The sequence below is a fragment of the Jaculus jaculus genome, chromosome 9, assembly GCF_020740685.1.
Source record: "Jaculus jaculus isolate mJacJac1 chromosome 9, mJacJac1.mat.Y.cur, whole genome shotgun sequence".
NCBI lineage: Eukaryota > Metazoa > Chordata > Mammalia > Rodentia > Dipodidae > Jaculus > Jaculus jaculus.
The window spans coordinates 131,267,023-131,294,699 of record NC_059110.1 but is presented as its reverse complement, the minus strand read 5'-3'; the positions used below and the strand labels follow the sequence as shown (position 1 = coordinate 131,294,699).

The 27,677-nt window shown below is 38.4% G+C and overlaps 1 protein-coding gene across 8 annotated transcripts in view; it reads left to right on the top strand.

The window, feature by feature from the left end:
• Cep112 (centrosomal protein 112) overlaps positions 1-27,677 on the top strand; it is a 471,814-nt gene that overhangs the window by 62,020 nt on the left and 382,117 nt on the right. For all 8 annotated transcript variants that reach the window (XM_045157990.1, XM_045157993.1, XM_045157994.1 and 5 more), the window contains 2 exons: positions 12,090-12,137; positions 12,398-12,475. In XM_045157990.1, the coding sequence (XP_045013925.1) occupies positions 12,090-12,137; positions 12,398-12,475 (126 nt within the window). The remainder of the gene's footprint in view (positions 1-12,089; positions 12,138-12,397; positions 12,476-27,677) is intronic.

Genomic DNA, 27,677 nt, shown 5'->3' with positions numbered 1-27,677 from the left:
ATATGTCTAAAAATAGTAGTGCTGGATCATATGGTAATTTTGTTTGAGGACCTCAATACTGATTTCTACAATAATGGTTGCATTTTACAAGTATTCCTTTCCCTGCCACCTTGCATCCTTACCAGGATTAATTGTGTGTTTTCTTGATGATGGCCATTTTGACTGGGTTGAAATGGAATCTCAATGTAGTAGCCTGGGCCTCGGTGCAGGTCTACAGTCCTAGATGCCTGAGCGTTTGAGGCAGAAGTTTTAGAGTGGTCTGGACTACTATAGTGAGTTGAAAGTCAGTCTGAATAAAGTAAAAAGAATGCTCAGTGGTAGGGTGGTTGCTTAGCATGCATAAGACCTCATATTCAGTCCCATCAAACAACAACAACAACAATAACAACAGCAACAACAACAACAAAGAAAAAGGCTCAGTGAAGTTTTAATTTGCATTTCCCTGGTGGATAAGGCTATTGAACAGCTTTACATGCATGTATTGGCCTTGTGTAATAATATTAAGAACTGTCTATTCAGTTCATTCATACATTGATTTATTGTTCGGATTATTCTTTTGTTGTGCTTTTGATTGTTATTTTTATGCTCTTATGGGAATCAAATCCAGAATGTTGTGTATTTTAGGCAAGAACTCTACCACTGAGCTATATTGTCAACCCCTTGAGTTTTTAGTGTATTATGGGTATTGCTATGGTGTCAGATGGATTGTTGGTAAAGATCTCTCTGTAGGCTGTCTCTGCACTGTGGTGATTGGTTCATTTGCTGTGCAGAAGCCTTTGTATTTGATGCAATCCCATCTGTCAAATTTTGCTGTTATTTCATGAATTATTGGAGTCCCATTCAGAAAGTAATTGCTTATACCTGTATCTGGTTAATGAACTGAAACTCTTTTATTATTATTATTTTTTAAAGTTTTTTGTTTATTTTCATTTATTTATTTGACAGCAACAGAGAGAGGAACAGAGAGAGAGAGAGACAGAGAGGGAGAGAGAGAGAGAGAGAGAGAGAGAATGGGTGTTCCAGGGCCTCCAGCCACTGTAAATGAACTCCAGACGCATGTGCCCCCTTGTGCATCAGGCTAACGTGGGTCCTGGAGAATCGAGCCTCAAACCAAGGTCCTTAGGCTTCACAGGCAAGCGCTTAACCACTAAGCCATCTCTCCAGCCCTATTTTGTAGTACTGAGAATTAACTTAGTACCTTAGGCATGCTAGGCAAGCACTTTACCACTGAGCTGTGTCCTGATCCTCTATGTCTATATCTTAAAATGTTTTCCCTCAGATTTTCTCTAGTAGTTCAGAGTTTCAAGTCATACATGAATATCTTTGATCTAATCGATTTTTCTATGGGGTGAGAGATAGAGATCTAGTTCCATTCTTCTATATATGGATATCCAGTTTTCTTAGCACCATTTGTTGAAGAAACTGTGTTTTTTCCAACATACAGTTTTGGCACTTCTGATTAGAATATAATGGCTGTAGCTGTGTGGGTATATTTCTGGGCTATCTGTTATATTTTTTTAGCCTGTGGCTATGTAGACTGATTACTTTGTAGTATAATTTGAAATAAGGTATTATGATTCCTCCAGCATTGCTTTTTTCTCAGACTAACTTTGCCTTTTGGGGGTGTTTTGAGTTTCCATTTGAGTTTTATGAACTATCCTATTTCTCTAAAGAATATCACTCAAATTTTGATGGAGATTGCATTGCTTTTGGTAATATAGTCATGTCACAGTATTTCTGTCCATGTATGAGTAGAGAAGGTCTTTACATTTTCTAGTGTCTACTTCGGTTTCTAGCCTAGCATTAATTCCAAAAAGATCCCCAGTGAATGGTAGGACTTTATGAGCTCTTCACTCTGTACCTCTTCACCTCCACAATAGAAATTAATCAGTTAAGTGGACCCAATCTTGTGAAGATTTCCCTCAAATATCATAGCTTCTGATAGCTCACAAAGGCAACAGTTACATCATGTTTAAGGACAGTGTCCATAACATATATCCTAATCTTAAATAAAGACTGATTTGAACATGTTTATATTTAAAAATATTTATTACCTATTATTTAGAGAGAATGGGTATGCCAGGGCCTCTTGTGGCTGCAAATGAACTCGAAATGCATGTACCACTTTGTGCATCTGGCTTTACATGGGTCCTGGAGGATTGAACCTGTGCTGTCAGGCAAAGTGCCTTTAATGCTGAGCTATCTCTCCAGTCCAATGTTCATATTTTTGACTTCTCTTTTTCTTGTAACTTTCACAAATTAATAAATGTATCATTTTGTTACAAATTATATAAATTAAAAAGAATTACCGAGGCATGTTATATACATATTAACACCTTGGTAAGATAAATTCTATGTTAAGTATAAAAATGTCTGGAAATATCTACTCAGAAACTTCATTTAATTTTTATGTGGTAAAATATTAGTGCTTATTTTCTTAACATTTGATATTTCTTAGTTTTTCATATTAAGTGGTCATTACTCATAAAATCAAACAAAGTCATAAAAATATTTATAACTTTTGCAATGTGGAACTATATTCAGAGTTTTATTTGAGAAGTTGACAATCATTTCTTTTACAAGTAAAGATAAACTTCCATTGCTGTCCATGATGAAATAAACTTCTTGTACCAAACTCTCCTACAACTGAAAATGCAGAAGGGCTATGAACAGCTCCTGGGAATGCTGAGAAATAAACAAAGCAGGATGACTGGGAGGAAAACATAAGGAGGGCTGACAGAACAGTTTCCTTGGTGCCTGTTTACAGGTTTGTTTTTTTTTTTCTCTAACTTCCAGCTTTGACTTCAGGGTAAGCAAAATTGAGGGATTACATAGTGGGCTTAGACAGCAAAAACTCACAAAGGAGCCCATTGCTTTGGCTAGTGGACTAGGAAAACAAGAAGAGCTTGAGGAGAGTGTTTTTCTCTTTTTCCTTTCCTCTTTATGTCTCACTTGGGCCAGTCCCTACTCAGGACTACACTGTGGCGCAATTGCAGGGGCTTGGGCCCATCTGTTTGCACAGAATAGGGAGAAGCTACCTGTGTTATGCAAAGAATGTTGGGGATGCATTTTATGTAGTTTTCCCTTCTCGTTACTTTGAGAGCGTGCTCAGTCACATGGAGCTATTCGACATACACACGCCTCAGATTGCAGGGAACTCAGCATTCTGGGTCACTGGGACTGAGCACCAATGTGTAGGAAACCTGGGAGAGGAAAGAATGGGAGAAGAAAACACTTTTTGTATGTGAAGCAGCACAAGCCCCAGCCTTCTTTCGAGGTGTGTTTGGAATACACGTGTGGGCGGGGCAGCAGGGCATTGCCCTGTGCAGTGAGGCAGGTTGTTGGCAACTATGTTGGCCTGGGTCCCTTTCCTACAGTCCGTGCAGAGGTATTCTGAAGCTGGCACTGTGGGTACAGCAGCTGCTTGGGGGAATTGGGGAACTGGTGGGCTACCCAAGAGTGAGGGAATCAGCAATTCTGTTTTTTTTTGCCCTCCCACTGGCGATCTATTAGAGATTGCTGTCCCCTAAAAGACCCAGAGAACCCTTAATGCCTTGCCTTTCTTTCCCCAGGATGTGCAGGGAAGTTAGGCGGTCGCCATCTTGGCCGAAGTCTCCCATAGCAGAATTTCAATGAACTAACTTATTATCTAGTCCCAGATCAACTCCTGAAAAGAAATATTGCAATGACTTGGAAGACAGAGCTGATATCAAAACCATTGTTCACAGAAGGAGTGAGTGAACTTGTAAATGGATCTAAAATCAGTTGATTGCTACAGAAACAATCTAATTACAAGCATCATTTTCCAGAGCCTTGCAACTAGACTGTAATTAAAGTCCTCAGATAAAGGAATTAAACTAGAGATTAACAAAATAAACTTTTGGAGGCTGAGGATGTGTTTCGGTAGGTAGAATTCTTGCTTAGCATGTTTAATGCCCTGGGTTCAGTGTTCAACACTCAATAAAACTGCATGGTGGTTCACACTTTTAATACCAGCATTTGGGTGGTGCAGGCAGGAGGACTAAGAGTTCAAAGTCATTGTCAGCCACATAGCAAGTTTGAGGCCAGCCTGGACTACATGAGACCATTATGTTCATTATGTTACTCTCTTTTGTATTTTTTTTTTTTATTTGAAGGAAGGTAAAAATTTGTATTCCTGAGCAACAAGAATATTTTTCAATTTCCACTAAAACATAAAGCCCATCAGAGTAACTAATACATTTTGTTTATGGATATAGATTTTAAAAAATATTTATTTTTACTATTTATTAATTTTGAGAGTGATAGATAGAAAGAGGCAGACAGAGAGAGAGAGAGAGAGAGAGAAAGAGAATGGGCATGCCAGGGCCTCCAGCCACTGCAAATAAACTCCAGACGTGTGCGCCCCCTTGTGCATCTGGCTAATGTGGGTCCTGGGGAATCGAGCCTCCAACCAGGGTCCTTAGGCTTCACAGGCAAGTGCTTAACTGCTAAGCCATCTCTCCAGCCCTGGATATATTTTTTCATTTCAAAAATCATTCACATTGAGTTACTTTTTGGAAGAACTAGAAAAAAGTAGCTGGGCATGGTGACTCACATTTGTAATCCCAGAATTTGGGAAGTTGTGAAGTGGGAGGAGTGCCATGAGTTTGAGGCTAGATTGGGATACAGAACAAGACCCTGTCTTAAAAAGCAAAACAAAAAAGAAAACAAATTAAAAAATTAAGATGGGAAAAATTCTATATTTAATGTTTTGTTTTTAAAATGGTATGCCAATTTCTAAAAGTGAAAAGTAGTATGGCTAGAGAACAGAGGCCAAGAAAAAAAGTAGCATATGCATTTATTTTTGTATACTCATGGGGTATTTATAAAGCTGACCTAATTAGGAGATAAAGACATTTCATTAAATGAAATTTTTAGTTGTAATAAAATAAGAAAATAGTATCAAGAGTAGTTTCCTTTCCATGGCCCTACTTGAAAATCAAAAACAAAATCCCAAATATCTGTGTGTAAAGGTGGCAATTAAAACCAGATTATACCTTAATAAGTAGTGATTAACTTTGATAAAGGTTGTATTATGTGTCCGTCGTTATACTGAGGACAGAGATCTGCATTTAACCCAATTAGCGGATGGTGATGAAGGTGATGGTGCTGGCGACGACGATGACCAGTAGTCCGTATTCCACCCGCCAGTGGAACTGCTAGGTGGGAAAGAAAGTGGATCCTAGCAAAGAGCAATACAGTGGAAACTTCTTTGTTGTCTTCTGTGTGACCTAGAGAGAAGGGAAGACAAGAAACAGTGCTAAGTGTTGAAAAGAGATTATAACTGTAGACATGGGCATGCTATTTGTGTTGGCAAATTTATAAAATGAATTGGTGGGTAAAGAACAGTACACATTTCAAAGAAAAACAAGATGACTTTTTTCACTCTCCATCTTTCTCTTGCCTTGCATCGGGAATAAATCTTTCTTGATTCTCTGATGGGTCAAATGATCTGTGCCCCTATTTCTTCCCTGCAAAGAAAGTGGGCAGTCAGCTTTTTTGCTAAGGGTGACCTTCTAGTAGGGTTTATTGAGACCTGCTCCCTTTAGTACCCTGAATTAGGTTTCACGCTGGTGTAGTGGACACATGGAAATTGTAAGCTAAATAACATGCTTGTGATCTTAAGTCATAAAGTTATTTTGTGTGTGTGTGTGTGTGTGTGTGTGTGTGTGTGCGCGCGCGTGCGCGCGGACCCATGCGTGCACGTGTGTACGTGCATGCGTATGTGTGCATGTGTGTATGTGCATGCTTGTACGTGCATGTGTGTGCATGTACCAAAGGACAGCCTCAGGGGGTTGCTTTCAGGTATTGTCCACCTATTTTATGATAGAGCCTCTCATTGGCCTGGCTAGACTGAGATTGAATGGCCAGGAGCCCCTCCTCCCCCGGGGGTTCCTCTTGACGTCCCCAGTGCTGGGATTACAACTGTGTTCCCCTCACCCTAGGGAATTGCTCTTAGATCCTCATGCTTTTAATGCAAACACTTCTCATTGAGCCACTCCCAGTCCTGAAGCCATGATGTTTTGAGGGGATTTGTTCTGCACAGAAAGTGAGCTGATGCACTAGACACTGCCAAGCAGTTTTTCTACCTGTGTATGTCAATTCACATCCTTATCAACAGTGTGACAGTGTTTTATTTCCTTTAAAATTTCGCATTATTAGTTATTTTTTTAAATTAAAATAAAAAAATTTTAGACATTCGTGAGAGTTGGTAGCATAGATGTACGGAGTCCTTTAAATATGTATTTTTTTCTGTCTAACATGCCTTTTGCCAGTTTGGATAGCCTCTAGGGAGTGCAGTGGCTGCTTGCAGATTAGCCAGTTTTCTCTTGAGTTGGTTATCTGCCTTTCTGTTTGTTGTATGTGAGAGTTTATCTTTTTAGAATTTAATATGCCAAATATTTTCTTCATTTCATTTTAATTCCTGTATTTGCTTCTTTTTGCTTTTCTTTATTCTCTTGGTGTGTCTACCAGAATTTGAAATTTAACACAGTCATTTTTCTATTTATAAAGGTTTGTTCAATTTTGTGACTTTCAAAATAAATCTCTGTCTCCCAGTAGGTCCCAAAAATATTTTCGTATCTTATAGGAGCTCTATTGTTTTACTATTCCTATTTATATCTACAAACCATCTGAAGGTGATTTTGGTATATTTTTTGTGAGAGTTTTATTTCTACTATACCCCCCCACACCACGCCACACCTGGATGACACTATTTACTGAGAAGAAGAGTATTTTCCTGCTATACTGCAGTATACTTGTGTCCTAAGTCAAATGACATTGTGCCTGATTCTATTTTCTCCCTTTAGAGTTGTTACCTGTGTCTCAGTGGACTGTGTTTTTATGTATTTTTCAACTTTAGTTGTTCATGCTCACTAATGCTTTTTTAAATATTTAGGAGAAACTAGTGAATAAGCTTCCACATGTAGTAGTTCATATAGGAAAACATTAAGTTCTAGAGTATTGACTTACTGGGAGATTGCTCTGTGGGTGAAGCTAAGTGTGAGTACCTGAGTTCTGATCCCCAGAACCCATGTAAAATAATGATGAGATAAAATTAAAATGTTGACTTAAATAGAATTAATTCTGAAGCATCATTGACTTGGCATTGAAGGCCCAATTATTTTTATATGCTACACAGAGAGTGTTCTAATTGAGGATATGATTTTAAAACATTTATTTTAGTTGTGTTGCTGGGAGTATATTGCTTGAGAGTGTCCTTTTTTCTGAAGCAGTTCATTTATCACATAAAGTACTTTTTAATTTTTCTGGAAATAGAGCTTTTTTAGTTGGCAACCATTTGTTTATCAGGGGGTAGTTGCTTGTGGCAGCTTGGCTGAATCCTGAATAATTTAAAAATACAAACTGATAGAAAACTGTAATTAAACAAGCCTGCTAAAATGCTAATCAAATAAAACATCAAAAGCTTTTACTGGGGAACGTTAGGATGTCTGTATCACTGACTAGCTTAACACTGTTCTGTACTTAATCGTGATTCGGTCCATTCTTTAAACAAGAGACATGCAGATGTGTGATTTAATCATGGTGCTGCAGTTTAATTACTTGGAGCTTTGCCTTCTGCATAGTATTTTCATAGACATCAGTGTTCCACATACATCCCTTTATCTTCTGATTTGGGCATTCTTCACTGTGGCATTCTTTCTCAAGATATTATGAGAGAACAAGACGTCTTCTACAAGAGCATGAAGAAGCCAGTGTTCAGACTGTTTACCGATTGCTGCAAGTCCACGGTGCTTGTGGATGACAAAGTGGGAACATTCAACTTCAAAGCACATCTGGCTGTTATTACCAAATCAGAGCACAGTTTGCTTATTTTCCCTAAATAGACTCAAGGACATGCTTTACTTTGAGTAATTCCCATTGCATATTAAATATGGCTATAAGACAAACTTAACATATCATAAAGAAGAAGACAGAATATGAGTACTGTTTTACACTATGTATTGTTGCTTTTCAAAATGAGAATGGACATTTTCCTTTTTTGTCATTCTGAAGAATGTTTCATAATAATAGACCACGCCCTTTGTCTCTTTATTTAATGTCTTTAAAGATGAAGGGGCTGGAGCAGGATTTTCTTCTGTAGAGTTGAAATCCTACATTGTAATTAGCTAAACCAATATTTTGTACCCTGCTTGTAAATGTAGAGCTGGGTAAAAATAAGTCACAGATGCTTTTCTTGGCTTTTGGTTTTAAATTCTAAACTTAATTAGAGTTTGAGCATCTCTGAGAATTCTTTTCTCTTCCTTTTCCCTCTTATTTAATTCTGCTTCATAAATTAGAGTTTCATGTATTTGTAGGTTTGTGTGTGTCTTTGAAGAGCACACTTTCTATGTTGACCTTTAGCCTTCCTAAAATAGTGATTACTTATTTTTCATTATATGCATATACATATTATAAATATATATTATATATGCACACTTTCTGACAATATTGAATATACTTTGCTGCTTAGTAGAAATTTGCTTCATCTGCTTTTCAAAGAGCTATGTGTATATATTGGTCTTCTATTTACTAATGAATATGCTTCTTTCTGTGGCACAATGCTTAAGTAGATTTCATCATCTTGATTTAGTGTTTCCAAAAGCAAACGTACTAATGTAAGTCATATCTTGGACAAGTATGCCAAACTTTTAATGCATGCCAGTCTATACAATATAATTTCATTGTGGCATTTCTTTTCTATTTTCCAATTCTGTTGCTTTGGGAATCTTTGTCTACTTTCATGTTGATCCTGGAATATTAGTATTCCTTTTCCTTCATGGTAATGTAAGTGTGGGTGATGGTTATATTTTTTTTGGCACACGTTTTAAAATATTTTTTGTTTATTTTTATTTACTTATTTGAGAGCGATAGAGAGAGAAAGAGGCAGATAGATAGAGAGAGAATGGGCGCTCCAGGGCTTCCAGCCATTGCAAACGAACTCCAGGAGCATGCACCACCTTGTGCATCTGGCTAATATGGGTTCTGGGGAATCAACTCGAACTGGGGTCCTTGGGCTTCACAGGCAGGCGCTTAACTGCTAAGCCATTTCTCCAGCCCAGGTCTTTCATTTAATAATTTCATAACCTGTCTTCTGTGAGGAGCTTTAGGCACCCATGCAGGGTACTTCCATTCAAGCTCATTCACTCTCTCCCTCCCTCTCTCTTTTTTTTTTTTCTTTTTGGTTTTTCAAGATAGGTTCTCCCTATAGCCCAGGCTGACCTGGAATTCACTTTGTCTCAGGCTGGCCTTAGACTTACCAGGAATCCTCCTACCTCTGCTTCCCCAGTGCTGGGATTAAAGGAGTATGCCACCACACCCAGCTTTTTTTTTTTTTTAATTTTTTATTTATTTATTTGAGAGCGACAGACACAGAGAGAAAGACAGATAGAGGGAGAGAGAGAAAATGGGCGCGCCAGGGCTTCCAGCCTCTGCAAACGAACTCCAGACGCGTGCGCCCCTTTGTGCATCTGGCTAACGTGGGACCTGGGGAACCGAGCCTCGAACCGGCGTCCATAGGCTTCATAGGCGAGTGCTTAACCGCTAAGCCATCTCTCCAGCCCCCCCTTTTTTTTTTAATGCAGAGTCTTACTCTAACCCAGGCTGACCTGGAACTCACACTGTAGCCCATGATGGCCTAGAACTCACAGCAATCCATCTACCTCTGCCTCCTGAGTGCTGGCATTAAAGTATGCACCACCATACCTGACTAGTGCACGCATGTGCACTCTCTCTAGCTCAGGCTGACCTGGAATTCACCGTGTAGTCTCACAGTGGCCTCAAACGCACGGTGATCATCCTACCTTTGTCTCTCCCAAGGGCTGGGATTAAAGGTGTGTGCCACCATGCCCAGCTATATTTTTATTTATTTATTTGCAAGCAGAGAGAGAGAGCTAGTGAGTGCCAGGGCCTCTAGCCACAGCATACAAGCTCCAGGTGCATGTGCCACTGCATCTGGCTTTATCTGGGTACTGGGGAAACAAACCTAGGTCATTAGGCTTTTCAGGCAAGTACCTTAACTGCTAAGCCATCTCCCCAGCCCCATTTTTTTTTTTTTTTTTTGATGTAGGGCTTCCCTCTAGCCCAAGTTGACCTGGAATTCTCTCTGTAGTGTCAGGATGGCCTCAAATTCACAGTAAGCCTCCTACCTCAGTCACCCAAGTGTTAGGATTACACCACATCTGACCTTACCTAATGGTTTTGACATTTATTTTTTTTATTTTTATTTTTTTTCATTTCATTTATTTATTTGTAAGGAGAGTGAAAGAGGGAATGGGCATACCAGGGCCCACTGCCACTGCAAATGAGCACCAGACACATACACTACTTTGTGCATCTGGCTGTATATATTGGGGAATTGAACCCAGACCTTCAAGCTTTGCAAACAAGTGCAAATATCTGTAGCCCTTTAAAAAGTTTTTAATCTTTCTTTTGGCAATGGTTATATTTTTATTTGGTTTCTTTGTTGGCCTGTATGAGTCTTTTGGGATTGATGAAAGAAATTTAAATTCAGACAATTGCCATATGGGATTTAGTCTCCAGGTACAAGAACATCATTTTGTCTATTTTTCCTAATCTAGGTGCTAGAATACAGCTACTCTTCAGATTCCAGATTCTATCTGCAGCTGTAACAGAAACATTTGTTCTACTTAAATTCTGATTTTATTATCTATATTCTTTGATCAATTTATTGATCATCTTGTCTTTTGTCGAATTGAGTACTGACTGTTCCTCTTTCATAATTATATAAATTCTTTGGAGAGATTTCTGAAAACATGGGATTTTGGAGGAGAGGGGTCCAAGTAATAAATATTTGTCAAGGTCTGTCACTTATGTACTCCTGAGTTAGGTAACATTACCTTAGTGTTCTTAAACATTGCATGATGATCAATCATGTAAATTGTGAGTTTATGACATGAAGAAATTAGACTTCTACAGTAATAATTTTGATTTTTGCCTTTATTTGTGAACAAAATAGTTGGGATAGCAATCCCAATTGATTTCTCATCATGCATATTATTGATTCACATAAATATTTCATTGAAAAAGTTCTGTGCCCTTGATACGATGCTAGGCATTAGAGGTATGACACTGAGCAGACACCCTACTCACGCTCATTCTGCCCAGAGGAGTTCAGGAGACACCCGGATGAACACTTGAATTGCCATGGAAGGACTAGGGCTGGATACAGGACTCTTAGAAACCGAGAAGAGGATGGAACTAGGTTTAGTCCCCTTCCTCTCTTCTTCCATTCCCTCCTGACCCAAGTCTCTTGATCAATACTGTTGGTCACTGTAGTGGATGCTAGGAATAGACTAGTTAACAAAGAAGTTGTGATCTTTGTTTTCAGAATCTACAGGGTGTTTTTTTTTTTTTTTTTTTTTTTAGAATATGGATGTTCCATCAATAAAGGCGATGAGCATCCAGGGCTGTATGAAGGAATTAAGTTTCCTGGGAAACAGCATTCCAATTCAGTGGGTCTTGAAGAAGATAGGAGAGAATTTCAGTTCCCGAAGATTCAGATATGGGAGAGAGTGCAGTGCTTTCACAATAAATCAAATTATTTGGCGTCACTGGGATGTGAGGTGTGTTGAGGGATAGATGAAAAATAAAGGTACATAAGGAATTATGAATTCTCATTTCTTTTATTATTTATAGATGCTTAAGGATTCATTTATCTAGTATATCGGGAAGTTTAGTAATTAGATTGAGATTGAGAAGGGATACGTACATTCTAATGGGTTTGGAAGGTTGAAAAGTGAAATGGGCAAAGTGAGATTTGGTAATAAGTCACTCAGGATTTGTTGAGTGTAAAATGTGAGGTGAACCACATGGGAAGAGGAGGCTTGGCAGTGAAGCAATGGGAGGATCATCAAAGTGCATGTATGCAGAGGCGTTTCTGTTTTATATTCTATTTGTTGGAGATTCATTGAAATGTATTATGCAAAACTATAGAAGTGGACTAAAAAGCATATATAAGATATTCATATAGAAGCTTAATTTTCTATTTTAACACATAACTACAATTCTAGTATTAATAAGTCCTTATTTTATTTCCATGTTTTCAGATAGAGAATCCTCGTTACCTGAGACAGAAGCCTCTCCCAGTTTCCCTGGTAGGTGATCATTCCATTGGGATTTTTCTAGGGACAGCTTTTTAAAATGAAGTATTCAGGCTCTTATATAGAAAATAATATAGGTCTACATTAGAAACCATAATGATACTTGTAATTCTGACACTTGGAAGTGAAAAAAAAACTTTTTTCTCCTGTGCTATTATTATTTTGACACGGTTTTCAGGCATTTTATTGGTTTGCCTTTGGGTTGATGATAAGCCAGGCCTGAATAAGTATGAAATAACTTACTTATTTCACAGATGACACCCAAGTTCAGCCTAAGAAAGTCCAGCAGTCTCCACGATGACCACTTTCTCTCTCGAATGCATGAAAAAGAGGTAGGATTCAGATATTTTTCATGTTCCTAATAGCTTAATATCATGTATAGTAGGAGTTTTAAGGCTCTAGGTAGATTAACGTTGCCCAGGAAGAAGAGAATGCCTTGGTGAAAATACAAAGTCTGGATGCAGATTCGCCAAGATTTGTCTTTCAGTTTTTTAATGCTCATCTGTCATCTTGTATGGCCTAGCTTTACTACTGTAAGGGAGTGCGTGTTGGGGGACTCTATCCTGACTTTCAAATTCTGATTATCCGAGGCCTAGGGGAAATGTTTTGAAACAATATGTTTGACCTCAGTGAACTCCTTCATTCTCCCCACATCTAGGATTACTTTGTATTTATCTTGGTACTGTCATCATTCTTTCTGTTAATTGTTCTTACTGTTCCGACTGGTACCAAATTTAGATACACTGTAGCTGATTCTTCTTGGGAAAGATGATCTGAGATTCACTTTCAGTAGCATTAAAAGGCGTGGTTCTAGGTATTAGCTATATGCACCATGCAGCAGACCCAAAAACCAAACTTAGTGTTCTATCTAAGTATTTGCATCCTTTGATTACAATATTCCAGGCTCTTCTGGCCTCCATCCTAGCCTCTGCTTCTATAACTTCAATTGCTTTGGAGTTTATATACAAGTAAGAATAAGCAGCCTTTGTCTTTCTGTTCACTTAGCACAATAGTTGCTGTTTCTATCGATGTTGTTGCAAATGTCAGAATTTTTCCCTTTAAGTTTGAGTAGTATTCTACCATATCTACCACACTTAAAAAGTCTTTATCCCTGATGGACACTTATCTTGGGCATTACATGAGTGCTGTGGTGAGCATGCTGCAGCGAACATACTAACTCAGATCCTTCTGATTGCACACCCACAGGTGGACTGCTGGGTCACATGGAAATTCCACTTTCAATTATTTAGGACCTACCACATACAGCTTTCCATATTGTCATACCAGTTTATATCACACTGCTCATGTGCAGAGTGTGAGAGGGTCTATTTTCTTTCACATCCTTGCCAGCATTTGTCATCATTTGTCCTTTTTACTTTTTGTTTTTTCTTTTGAGGTCTCATTCTGTAGCCCAGGCTAGCCTGGAACTCACTCTGTAGCCCAGGCTGACCTCAGTGTCACAGCAATCCACCTGCCTCAGTCTCCTGAATGCTGTAATTCCAAATAGGGCACTACCACACCTGGTTTGTCTTTTTGATAATACCATTCTAGTAGGCCTGGGCGGTATCTCCTTGTGGTTTTAATTTGCATCTCCCTGGTGAGTGCCATACATTTTGTGTGTACCTATTACTGGCCATTTGTGTGGTTTCTTTAGAAACATGTCTATTTAAAGGATCCTATGTTCTCTTTGTAATCACATAGTTTTTGTTCTGTAGACTTTTTGGCATTCCTGTGCCCTTTCAATTCCATTCCCTTGTTAGAATACCACTTGCAAAAATGTTTACCTGTTCTGTAATTTGTTTCTTTCCTTTGCTGGTTTCCAGATTGATGTAATCTTATTTGCCTATTTTTGCTTTGGGGGATGCACTTTTGAGATCCAATACAAAACAATCTATGTGTAGAATTGTATCATGAATATTTTTTTGGTTTGTTCTAATAGTTTTATAGTTTTAGGTATTCTACTTAAACATTGAACATTTTAATAGGATTGATAGTAATTCCTTTTTGAAAGCTTGGTATAATTTAACAGTGAAGACATGAGGTTCTGAGCTTTTTAAGAAAAACTTGTTATTGTTTATTTTCATTTATTAGTGACAGATAGATAGATAGATAGATAGATAGATAGATAGATAGGGAGAGAGAGAGAGAGAGAGAGAGAGGGCATGCCAGGGCCTCCAGCCACTTCAAATGAACTCCCATGGGTCCTGGGGAATCGAGCCTCAAATCAGGGTCCTTAGGCTTCACAGGTAAGCACTTAACCACTAAGCCATCTCTCCAGCCCAAGTTCTGAGCTTTTATGTTGAAAAATTGCTTACTAGTCATTCTGTTTCCGTATTGTTATTGGCCTATTCATATTTTTTCTGGACTTAGTCTTGTTAGATTACATGTATTCAAAAATTTATCTATTTCTTCTAGACTATTGAAACTGTTGGGAATAATATTCCAGAGTAACCTTTTATGATCTTTGTACTTCTTTAGTATTAATTTCAATGTTTCTTTTATTTCCAATTTTACTAAAATTTTGTTTATTTCATCTTCAAAAAATGATTTACTTTCACTGATTTTTAAATTGTTTTTATTGGCTTATTATTTATTTATTGTCTAGTAAGTATGTTTTCTCACTTTTGAATTAGTTCTTTTCCTAGTTTATTGAAGCATAACAGTAAGTTTTGATGGAGGCATTTCTTATTATGCTTGATCTTAGTAAAAAGGCCAAGAAGCAGTGGGCATTCATTATTATGAGCTTCCATCTCTTAACTGATTTTGCTGTTTTTAAGTCTTGGAATGTTACATTTCCATGCTCATTTAAACATCTTTCTTTTGGCTTCTTTTATAATTTATTGTTAGGAGCATGCTGTTCAATTTTTATGTATTTTGAGTTTATAAATTTCTTCCTGTTACTGATTTCTATCTTTATATTGTTATCAGAAAAGTTCATTGATACGATTTAGTTTTAAATTTGTAAAGAACTGTTTTGTGGTCCAGTGTGTATGATCTGTGCTGGAAAATATTCTGTGTACTTGAGAAAAATATGTGTTCTGTTTCTATTGGATAGAATGTCCTTTGTATGATTTTTAGGATCATTTTTTTCAACAGTGCTGTAGTTTTGATGTTTTGTTCTTCTCCTTCTGTCTGAATGGTATGCCTATTATGGAACTGGACATATTAAAGTGTCTTACTCTTGTTATATTATAATTTATCTTTCCTTACTAATACCTACTAATATTTGCTTGTGCTGCATGCTCCTATATTTTTATAAATGATATACCCTTCTGATAAATTGAGAAAGTCTTCACTATATAATGGTGTTCTTTGTCTTGTTTTAAAGTTTTGATTTAAAGTCCATTTTATTTGGTGTAACCACTTTTGATCTCTGGATTCTGGCCTGCAAAGTTGGGCCTGGAACCACCTGTGGAGGCTGGCTTGCAGCTTGGTGTGGAGGTAGGTCTGACGTTTGAGGTTCAGCAGTGTGCCTGGTGCTAGGGCCATGGGGTCCTGTGCTTGCTGCCTGTGAGGTTCCAGTTGGTGCTGGGTTTTAATGGGCTGCATTCTGAGGCAAAGTCTAGTGCTCACTCTCCTGCCTCTTCCACATGTGCTCCCTGGAGCTGGCAGTGAGGTGACATGGAAAATGTAAAACTATCCTTCCTGCCCTTGTCAGTGCAGCTCCTCTTCCTGAACTACACATTAGCACTGTTCCCTCTCACCTGGTCTTAGCTCTCCTGAAGCCACTTGCCTGTGTAGCTGGACACTCAAATTCATGTTTCTGTGGTGGGATGAGTGCTGGAATGTCCTTGCCTGTCATCTTGCTGACTTCAGTATCATTATTTTCTTTCTTGTGCAAACCTTGTGTTTAAAAAGCTGTTACTGGTTTTTATAGTAAGACATACCATCTCTTTAGCTCTTGTTTTGAATTTCTTTTCTTTTAAAAAACTGCCATTAATGGGGCTGGAGTGAAGGCTTAGCGGTTAAAGTGCTTGCCTGTGAAGTCTAAGGATCCATGTTCAATCTCTTTCCAGATCCCACATAAGCCAGACACACGAAGGTGAGGCAAGGTCAAGGTAACACTAGCCCACTAGCTGGTGCAAGTGTCTGGAGTGCACATGCTCTGGCTGAAGCCCTGGCATGCCAGTTCTGTCTCTCTCCTTTCACTCTCTCGCTCTAAAACAACAACAAAAAACTTAAAAACCCTGTCATTACTTGTTAAAAATAATTCTGACTCATCTTCAACCGTTTCTTTTACATTTATTTTGAATTCATTCTTACTATTAAGTCTGCCTGATGTAGAATAATTAAAAGACTCGAAAGGACATAGTGGTTTAAAATTACTTTTTGTCTTTTATGAAATAATATCTTTACTCCTTATAATGATAGTGTGGATCCAGAGTAGACATACCAGTGTTATCCACATAGGTTTTGAAAGGAAAAGCGTTCAGAGGTGTCATGTATTGCATTCATCTCTAAATGTGAGTGGCATTGTATTTTTCCATACTTACACTTTTCTGGCTTACTGTAAGAATGCTTGTCACATCTTTGACAGTTTTGCATGTAAACAATTTATCCCATATATTAAATATACCCAGTGTACTTTTGAAAAATACACTATACAATTAGTGTCATTTCTTACTTAGTTTGAATTGTTTTCATCGTATTTTTCTCCATCTAAAACATTTATAAGTATGCTTAGTTGTCCCAGTGTGAGGACTATCTTAGTTTTATCTTCCTTTTAAACTATACTTTCTGATTATTATTTATGTGGGTTTTATTGAAGAAGTTTTGGAAAGAAATGTATAAAGAAGTGGGCTGGTTAAAGTGTTTGCCTGAAAAGCCTGCTGACCTCAGGTTGAGTCCCCGTAGCCACGCAGAGCTAGATGCACAAAGGAGTGCAGCTGCAGTGGCACGAGGGGCTGGCATGCCCACATCTCTCTCTCTCTCTCTCTGTCTCTCTTTTTTCCTGCTGCATGTGATGGCACATACGCTTATTCCCAGTACTCTGCAGGTGGAAGTATGAGGATTGCTGTGAGTTTGAGGCCAGCCTGAGACTGCATAGTGAATTCCAGGCCAGCCTGGGCTAGAGGGAGACCCTACCTCAGAGGGGGAAAAAATAGGAGGAAATAAAAATCACACCTAGAAATAAAATATATTGGTAAAGTTTAGTGTGCCTCCCTTTCCCTTTCTCTCTCTGTCTTGCAGAGTTGTTTTCACCTTATATTAGAGAGCTGGGGTAACATGGTATGTACCTTGAGTGCTTTTACTGCTACTATATATTGTCTATTCTTAAAATTAGATTTTGATACAAAATCTCATTATGTAGCCTAAGCTGGACACCAACTCACTTTGTAGTCTAGGTTGCTTTCAAACTCAAAGCAGTATTCCTGCCTCCATTTTCTGAGGGCCAGAATAATAGGTATGTACCACCACACCTGTTTTTAGCATTTCCTTTTTTTTTTTAAAAAAATATTTATTTATTTATTTATTTATTTATTTTGGCTTTTCGAGGTAGAGTCTTACTCTGGCCCAGGCTGACCTGGAACTCACTATGTAGTCTCAGGGTGGCCTCAAACTCATGGCGATCTTCCTGCCTCTGCCTCCTGAGTGCTGGGGTTAAAAGCGTGCGCCACCATGCCCGGCTAAAAAAAATATTTATAATACATTGATATTGCATATTGATCATACATCCCTATATTGCCCTCTCTTACCTCCCTGAATTTCACTGCAGCCCTTTTTCTTCTCATCTCTTCCCAGTGGTTATTTTATGGACCATGCTTTAGCTACTGAGCCACCTGCCCTCCTCAGGCAAACATTAACTATCATTATCTCATCATGGAGGTTTGGTAGCCTGTCAAGCTTCTCTACTATTCATCACAGAATGTTGTCCTGGGCCTATCATGTGTAAGTCTTGTACAGGTAACCATGACTGCTCTGAGTTCATGAGTGCATTGGCCTTTTCATATCCAGGTGATAGCAACCCTCCCTGTCCTTCAGCTCTTATATTCTTTTCATCACATCTTTTTTAAAATTTTATTTTATGTTTCAACATAGAGTTTTGCTTTAGCCCAGGCTGACCTGGAATTATGTAGTCTCAGGGTGGCCTTGAACTCACAGCAATCCTCCTATCTCTGCCTTTCCTTCTGAGCACTGGGATTAAAGGCATGCACCACCACACCAGGCAGAAAGAGGCAGAGGGAGGGAAATAGAGAGAGATTGGAAAAGAGAGAATGAGTATGCCAGGGCCTCTAACCATTGCAAACAAACTCCAGATGCATGTGCCACCTTGTGCATCTGGTTTATATGGGACCTGAAGAATTGAGCCTGGGTCCTTAGACTTTGCAGGCAAGCACCTTAACCTCTAAGGCATCTCTCCAGCCCTTCCAGCATTTACTTTTTTAAAAAATTTATTATCAAAGAGACTGAGTGAGAGAAAGAGAGAGAGAGGGAGAGAGAGAGAGATTGATTTTATGAGCCCTCCAGGGCCTCTTGCCGTTGCTAATGAACTCAGATGCATGTGATGCATGTGCCATAGTGCTTTTGGCTCTATGGGGGTCTTGGGAAGCTATTCCCCAGTCTCGCATTTAGTTTTTATTTTATTTTTTTATTTGTGAGAGAGTGCACGTGAGAGACCGAGAGAGAAAGAGAGAGAAAGAATTGGCATGCTAGGGTCTCAGTCACTGAAATTGAACTCCAGACACTTGTTTCACCTAGTGGGCATGTGCAACCTTTTCCTTGCTTCACCTCTGTGTGTTTGGTTTCTGTGGGATCTGGAGAGTTGAACATGGATCCTCAGGCTTTGCGGGCAAGTGCCTTTACAGCTAAGCCATCTCTCCAGACCTGCATTTACTTTTAATATGTGTAGCACATGTGTATTTTGGGGGTATCTTTAGTTAAATTACTCCTCCCTATTGTTAGATATTGTGGTTACTTACAGTTTTCACTGATATGAATAATTTGCATAAGAATATTCTTATACCTTTCTTTATATTTTTATACATTTCTATTTTTTTTTTTTTTTTGGTTTTTTGAGGTAGGGTCTCACTCTAGCCCAGGCTGACCTGGAACACTATGGAGTCTCAGGGTGGCCTCGAAGTCATGGTGATCCTCCTACCTCTGCCTCCCGAGTGCTAGAATTAAAGACATGTGCCATCACACCTGGCTTACATCTCTAATTTTTAAAAATATTATATAGTGTGGAATAAAATTGAAATGCTGTATTATATAAACTATACTTCTAAGACAAAAATGAAGATTTATTTGGAAGCCTGTTGAAACTGTATTTTATTACAAGGTATATGTAAGGAACTTATTAAATGAAAATAAGAAATCAGTGGTCATTAGGAGACATTTGAAGCTAGAGAAAGTTATCAGTTGAAATTGCCTTTGTAGGTACTGTTGTAGTTCTCTTTGTGTTGCTGGGATAAAACACTTGACTGAAAGCTGCTGATGGAAGGAAGGACAGCTTTTATTTTTGCTTACAATCTGAAGGGAAGATTGATCATAGCAGGGAATGGGTGGTAGAGCAGAGGCTGGACATCACTTTTACAACAGAAGGAGGAGGACAGCATCAAGAGAGTGAGCTGAACTCTGGCAAGGGGGAGGCCGGTCTATAACATCCCAAATCTCACTCTCAGCAACACACCTCCTCCAGCAAGGTTTCACCTCTCAAATTGCCACCAGGAGACCAATTGTTCATAGACCATGAATTTATGCGAGATATCTGCTACATACTTCATTCTATCCCTGACCACCATAAGCTCATGACCACCTCATGATGTTAGAGTGTAGTCAGGTCAAACTTAAAAGTCCCCATAGCTTTTTAAAAATCAATCCCAGTGCTATTTAATAATCCATAGTCTCATCCGAAGCAGTCTCAACTGTGACCCTGTAAAATCAAGCAGAAGTGACCAGACATAATGGCACAGAGTAAATTCCCCCTGCAAGTAGAAGGCATTGGGTATAGTAAAGAAAGACTGAAATAATGCAAGATACAAAAACAAACAGTGCAAGCTCCAGAAACTGGGTCTCATGACAAAATGTTCCATAAGCCCCTCCAGTCATGCTGCTTTCTTCCTGGGTAGATCCACTCAAGTCAGAGAGAGCAGTTCTCCTTGACTACTATCCCTTAATCCTAGAATTGAGGTCTCCATGGCCATAGCCCTATGCAGTGGCCTCTTATGGCCTCTAGGGACTGTGACCCTGCTCTACATTGAAAATCCAATGATCCTCTCTTTCCTGCATTTGTAATATTTCCAAAACCAGGAGGACTGCCACATTTGCTAGTTTAGAGGGGAATAAAGTCAACTATGAAGAACAGGAAAACTCCTTTAGCATTCTTCTTTCAAGCTCCCTCATTTCAAAAAGAATTTGTCTGGTCCCAAAGCAGAACAGCTGGCCCAATCTCAATGCTGATCATCTCAAACAATTGCAGTGGAAGCAGGCTGCAGTTTCTAGCCTGAAACTCATTTCTTTCTGTACCATAATTTTGGGCTCTGTGTTCTTCCAAACCCATCAGTCCAGTACTTTTAAATTTAACTTTACTTAAGTTCTTAGGACAGTGGAAGAGAACATCAGAATATCACAGAAACTTTCACGAGCTCAGTGTGGACAAAGTTCTCCTTTCTCTTATAAGCTGAGCTTCCAAGACGATTGTTCTTTCCGGATGTAGGTCTTTCTGACCAGAATCGTCCATCAAGGGTTACTAACAACACTGCAAGGTGTCTTGACATGATTTCTAAGGATATTTTATATACTAAGAAATTCAGGTTTTGTTCATCTTACAAGTGTTTTTCTGCATTTACGTCTTTCGATTTATTTATGCATAAAATGCACTTTTAAATATTTGAATTTATCCTTTTAGTATTTTCACTGGCTTCTGGATTTTGTATCATGCTTATGAAATCTTACTTATTCCAAAGTTTTATTCAAGATCTCCCAAGATTACATCTGTTTAAAATTTTATTTTATATTTAAATCTCAGGTTCATTTAACAGTTGGCTTAAAAAACATTTTATTTCTATTATTTATTTGTGAGCAGAAAGAGAGAGAATGGACATGTAAGGGCCTCTTGCTGCTGCAAAAGTACTCCAGATGCATTTCTTTTTTTTTTTTTAATTTTTTATTTATTTATTTGAGAGCGACAGACACAGAGAGAAAGACAGATAGAGGGAGAGAGAGAGAATGGGTGCGCCAGGGCTTCCAGCCTCTGCAAACGAACTCCAGACACATGCACCCCCTTGTGCATCTGGCTAACGTGGGACCTGGGGAACCGAGCCTCGAACCGGGGTCCTTAGGCTTCATAGGCAAGTGCTTAACCGCTAAGCCATCTCTCCAGCCCTGCATTTCTTTTTGTATGTTGCTTTTAAGTTGGTTATAGGGAATTGAATCTGGGCCATCAAGCTTTTCATACAAGCGCTTTTAACTGCTGACCCATCTCACCAGCTCAAGTTGATGTCGTCTAAAAGGTGCAAACTCAAGATTTAGGAGTTGAGTGTTTATGTTAAAGAGTACATTAAGTGTGCCAAGAATTAAGCGATATGATATTTTTATAGTGATTACAGAGTTCCTCTATATTATTAATCATTTAATAAAGGACTTAATTCTATTAGGTTTTAGTGAGTCTTAAAATGCCCATTTAGCATTGAGAAGCCCAACCTTATAAGCATAAATGTTACTTTAAATTCATGATTGTGTGGAAGATACCTTAGATGTTAGATGAGAATATTTATAGTATTATTTTTATCAGTGTTAAATAGTCACAGGGGTTTTGCTTTGGTGTTAAAAATACACATATATAATATTTTAATTCTTTTCAACTTATTTTGAACATTGTGGGAAAACACATGTTCAGTGACAGTGGTCCTTTATTTTAACTTCAGTGTGTTATTCAAAAACATTCTTGAACTTGTTTGCCTTTATAATTGGTAACACATTTCCTCTGATAGCCACATAACAGAGTCCTATGCTGGTTAGCATCATCCAACAGTCTTGTTTTGCTTTGCTTGTTTGTTTGTTTTGCATCTGAGAAAATGTCACTGACAAGGACTAAGCCATTTGGAAACTGTTGGTGCTGAAAAAAAGAGACAACACACAAAAAAAGAGGCCAAAGTTTAGCTAATCCATCAATTTTCAGAGAACAGACGGTAGAAATTGCTGTTTTGTGAAGTGAGTGCACAGCTGACTTTGCCTTTCACTGTCCACCACTGCCTGCAATGGAGATGCTGCTTCCTTTTTACATGCAGTGCTGCTAATGGTTCTTCCTGTGAGTCAGGCTTAATGTAGACTCTAAATAGACTAAAGGTAGAGGTAGCTTTGAGATAAATGAGGAAGCTGATATTTCATAAAAATTAATTATGAAATATGCCAGCCATACACACATGTCACAAAACTCCAAAAATTTATCATGCAAAAGCTTACCATTGTAACTATTCCTCAGGCATGAGTGAGATCATTGGTATTGTCCTAGATGCTGATGAGTATGAGGGTCGATATGATTAGATTTTACTCTCTGCCAAGCTGTAGTATATAATACCTAGAACAGGTATTGGTGTGGAAGAAATGGAGAACAGAGTTTCAAATCCAAATGGAAATAAATGCCAAAGCCTGAAGAAAACTTAAACAAAATAAATGAACTTACAGCATATTTATTCTTTATATAAATTATGTTTGTATATGATCTACGAACAAATTAGAAAAATATCAGCATGTGCTGTGTGAACAATATTTATCACTTCTTTTAATGTTACTGTGATACAATGTTACTGATTAGGAGAATTCCATACACCTCTAATCCTCAAGAATAACATGAAAGATAACTTTTCTATGCTAAGGTTATAAGCAAGTATGATGAATAATAACTGGCCTGATGAAATATTACAGATTAATATTTTGGTGTGGGGTATAGTTGAGATATTTTTTAAGGTTGTTAAAGATAATGTGTTAATTTTATCTGATTAGTAATGGACAAAATGAAGACTGAACCATGTAAATAGAATAGTGACTAGATTGTGAATCAGATTTGCAACCTGATATGTAGAAAGGAAGCAAGACTAAGCAAATACACTATTCAATTGTTGCTTATTATATTTTGAAAATAGATGATCTATATAGAGCACAATAAATAACATTTTTTATGTCATAGTATATAATTCCTACAACTGGGATAGTTGGTCAACATGAAGGGGAGCTCCCTTTTGTGTTATGTATAGATACGCTTTTTGATATGTGACCCTCTGTCTTGCTGTCTTTCCTATGGTGACTACAAACTCTTGTACTCACGCAGCACCCCTGCCTCAGCCTCCCCAGTAACTAAGACTACGGGCAGAGATCATTTTATACTTTCCTTGTCACTTTAAAAATGTGCGAATGATAATGCTTGCCTAAATAATCTTAACATACTTTTCTACTACAGAATCATATTTTAAATATGTTATTTATTTATTTGCCAGCAGAGAGAGAGAGAGATAGAGAGACGAAAGGCAGACAGAAATAATGGGCTTTCCAGGGCCTCTAGCAACTGCAAATGAACTCCAGATGCAAGTGCCACTTTGTGCATCTGGCTTTACATGCTAATTGGGAATTGAATTTGGGTTGTTAGGCTTTGCAGGCAAGTACCTTAACTGCTGAGCCATCTCTCCAGCCCTCTACATAATTATTAATGGTTATTATTTTTTAATTATAATTTTTAATGTTAATTTTAGTATCAAATATTAAAATTTGCACATGTAAAATACTAATAATAAAAGTAGCATTTTCTATAGGCAGTCTGCTCTTTGGTAGGAGTAATAGAGATTGCTGGGTGAACAGAGCATTTGGAAATTACTTTTCATAAAATCAGTTAGCTCAAAGTTTGTAAATACTGAATAAAATATATAATTGAGATTGGTAATTAATTCCAAATTGAACTACTTATTATGTAGCATATTTTGGCACCCAAGGAGACTTTTATATCAAATAAATGAGCTTTAGTTGCATTGATTTGGTAGCAGTGTGCAACATCAGAGCTACTGTTTGGAGTAGAAACTTTGAAGCACACATAGATAATGTATTTTTTAAAATTTAAGTTTCATGTAGAATTTTCAGAAACTTTTAAGTATAGGATGTATAAATGTCCTATAAAGAGTGAAGCCACTGGCTTCAGTTTCTTTGTTAAAGCTGTAGTTTTTCCACAGGATAGTGTGGCATAGACTCATATTACTATGAGGTTAGTCCTGGTATCTTCATGCTTCTCTGCTTCTTTTCCTAAAAGGGGTATTTAAACTTGGGGTAGTTCATATACATTGTCTAAGAAGATTTTCTAGTTTTGTCTTAGAGATTTAGTCAAATGAGGCAACACTTTCTTCTTTCTATTTATTCCAACAGATTCTTACCATAACATTTTTTTATGGGGACAGGTGGCCTAGATGGATATTTCAGTTTCAAAGTAAACCTCTGTAAAATTAAAAGGTTGGTAGGTGATGTGTCAAACATCAGTTGGTTTTTAGTAGTGGGAAAAAAAAAAACATTTATTCTTATACTCTATTTTTAGAAGGACTTCTCTGCTCATACTCTCTCCTAGTTCACTGTGTCTCAGCAGGCCATTGAAAGTTCTATGATTTAGGCCCATTTATTTGTTTTTACAAAATTTAAGTCTTAATTTTAATAACATATTAAATGTATATGCATACATTTAATAATATACATTCAATAACATATTTCATGTATGTGCATATTGTGCAATAGAAAGGTAATATAAAGATGACTACAAGATTACAGGAGAAAAAGGTGTACAAACCAAGTATAAAGCATACTATGTAGAGTAGGAAATGTAATGTGAAAGGAGACATTGTTTCTGCCTGGGGAGTTTGATATAGACTTCATGGAGGAAATGTTTGAATCAAGAGTTGAATCATGGCTGAGTATTCATAGGCACAGAAGAGTTGGAAGGAAGTAACCAGTAGTGTGTTTAACCAGAGCTTGTAGACCATTTAGCTGGTACACTAAGAGTAAATAAAAAAAGGAAAGGAAGGGGCATGGAGGAAAGGAGGAAAGGAAGGGAAGCAAGAGGAAGGAAAGGGAGTGTTAGGTAGAAATTTGTATTATAGTCTACAAACACATAGGGAACTACAGATTTTTTTTTTTTTTGAGGTAGGGTCTCTCTGTAATCCAGGCTGACATGGAATTCTCTGTGTCCTCTCATGCTGGCCTCAAACCCACAGTGCTCCTCCTACCTCCACTTCCCCAGTGCTGGGATTAAAGGGGTGTGCCGTCGTGCCTGGCACCATTGATGTTTTACCTGAAGAATGAAGGACATTTCCACAATTATGCATTAGTCACTTAAGTTGGCCATAGTTTCTCCCACAGATCAGTGTAATGAAAGGCTATAGACTAGCTGTTGTGAGTGCTAATGAAGAACACTGTCAAGAATGGTACGGTTGGGTCTAAAGGAAGCCCTACTTTTACTGAGTTTGATGAGTTACTTGGACAGTGATGGTGAGGAAAAGGAGGAGTCAAAGATGAGGGACTTATCTTTGCATAATAGGTACTATTTTTTATTGATTATTGAATGTGCTGTTCTATAGGAACATCTATCTGGAGCTGAGGAGGTGACAGGTGGAACCTGAGAATGCTAAGAATTGGCACCTACTGGGAGGGGGGCAAGAGTTAAATATAGATAAAACAACCCAAATAAAATGTTGACATAAGTGAGGATTTCTGTGACAGTCATTCTGTGCACTATGTTTTGGTACTGGAAGAACTGGGTATATGCAAAAGCCATAGGCAAACATTCCCCACAGCCAGAATACCACCAGAAGAGCAGCGCTGCACAACAGCTGAGAGAAGGAAGAGGCTGATAAGAGTGTTTTTCTTTTTAGGGTGCTGAAGAGTGAAGAAGGGAGTCGACTTTTAGATTTGAAAGAAAAGTAAAAACAGGTGCGGACAGTGTGTGGGTGGGCACAGCAGTCTGGAGTAAGTAGGCTGGACCCATTTCTGTGCTCCTCCTACCTCCCAGATCTGAGTTCCTTGCATGATCAGTGTGTTGGTGGGCATGGCGGTCTGAAGTGAGTAGGCCAGACCCTTGCATCTGGGCTCCTTCCACCTCAACAGTCTGGGTTGTCTGCTCTGGGCTGTGTCCTGGAGGGTACAGCACAAAGTATGCCAGATCTCTTTTTCCTTGCTCCTCCCTGTCCCGTGGTCCTGGTAGGTCCCATTGTACCTTGCTTGGTGAGGCCTGGTCCCTATGTGAGCTGTGGAATCAGGCCTTTTGTTCTGGTGCCCTTACTGGCCAGTAGGTACCAGCATCCCTGTTCACCTGAGTCAGAGGGTGAATGGGACAATAGACAAAAACTTACTTCCTCCTCAATAAAATAAAGAGTCTTCCTAATATGGGTAGACAACAATGCAAAAGCCAATGAAAGTCAGAAAACTGAGTGATCTCCACCAAGGATGTCTAGTCCTACTACAGAAACCCTCAATAAAATCAGAGCAAAATCAACAGAAATTCATTCCCAAAATGACAACGCAACAACCAATGAGTCCCTGATTTAAAAAAAAAAAAATCACTGAACTTGAAGCAAACTATCAAAGAGCCAACAATCATATCAATGAAATTGAACAGACTTTTCTCCTAGAGTGTTCAGCCTTTGACAGTAGGCTTAACTTGATTGAAGAAAATGTTAGAATTTTCCAAAGAAATATGAATAAATTGAAGATAAGTCAAAAAAAATGGGAGACCTCAACAACCGGTTGATTAAGCTTAATGAGGACCTGATCAAATGCAAGACCTGAAACTCTTCAACTACTGGATCACATCCACAATTAGCTGTTGATCAGAGAGACCTACTAGGTCTCCCAAAACAAACAAGACAAACTTCTGTAAGAGCACTTGATTACTCACCAGAGGTTATGGTAAGACTCTACTTAGATACCAAATGCTATTGGCATGGACCATGGAGAGATCTGGCTGGAATCTGGACGAGCTCCAGTCTCCAGGCAATTAGCCCATCTAATGCTGGAAGGCGCTACATGAGCTACCAGGAGGAAAGTGTCCAACATCTGTCCAAGCAACTCAAAGTCTAAGTGACTCAGAAGCAAACAACCTGACGTGATGCTCACACAAGTGCAGTAGTGGCACACAGCCATGGTGGGCAACCAACTGCTCTTGTATTGGCTAACAGATCTGCTCAGTGTAAAGGAAACCATATGTGGAGGAACTGGGAAACAAGTCAGAATCATATCCAGATAATGATTCTGCTTTCCATTGTCAAGCTCCTGCTAACCTTAGACTACAAGAGTGTCTAAACCCTTTTAATTATCTCTAAATTAATAATGGTTATCCCATTAAGCTGGTGCTGACTTCATTCCCCGTTGGAGAATCTGCTTCTCTTTTTCAGATGAGAGCTGGACCTGAGGAGATGAAAGACCCAGTGCACTTCATCCCGACCCCAGCTGAAACTACAGAGGAATTGAGGAAATGAGCAAGAGTGCTGCTTTCTTGGTGAATCAGCACAAGGGTGCTGGAGAAAGATACTGAGGATACTCAACACCTACCAAACCAGAGTCCAGAGG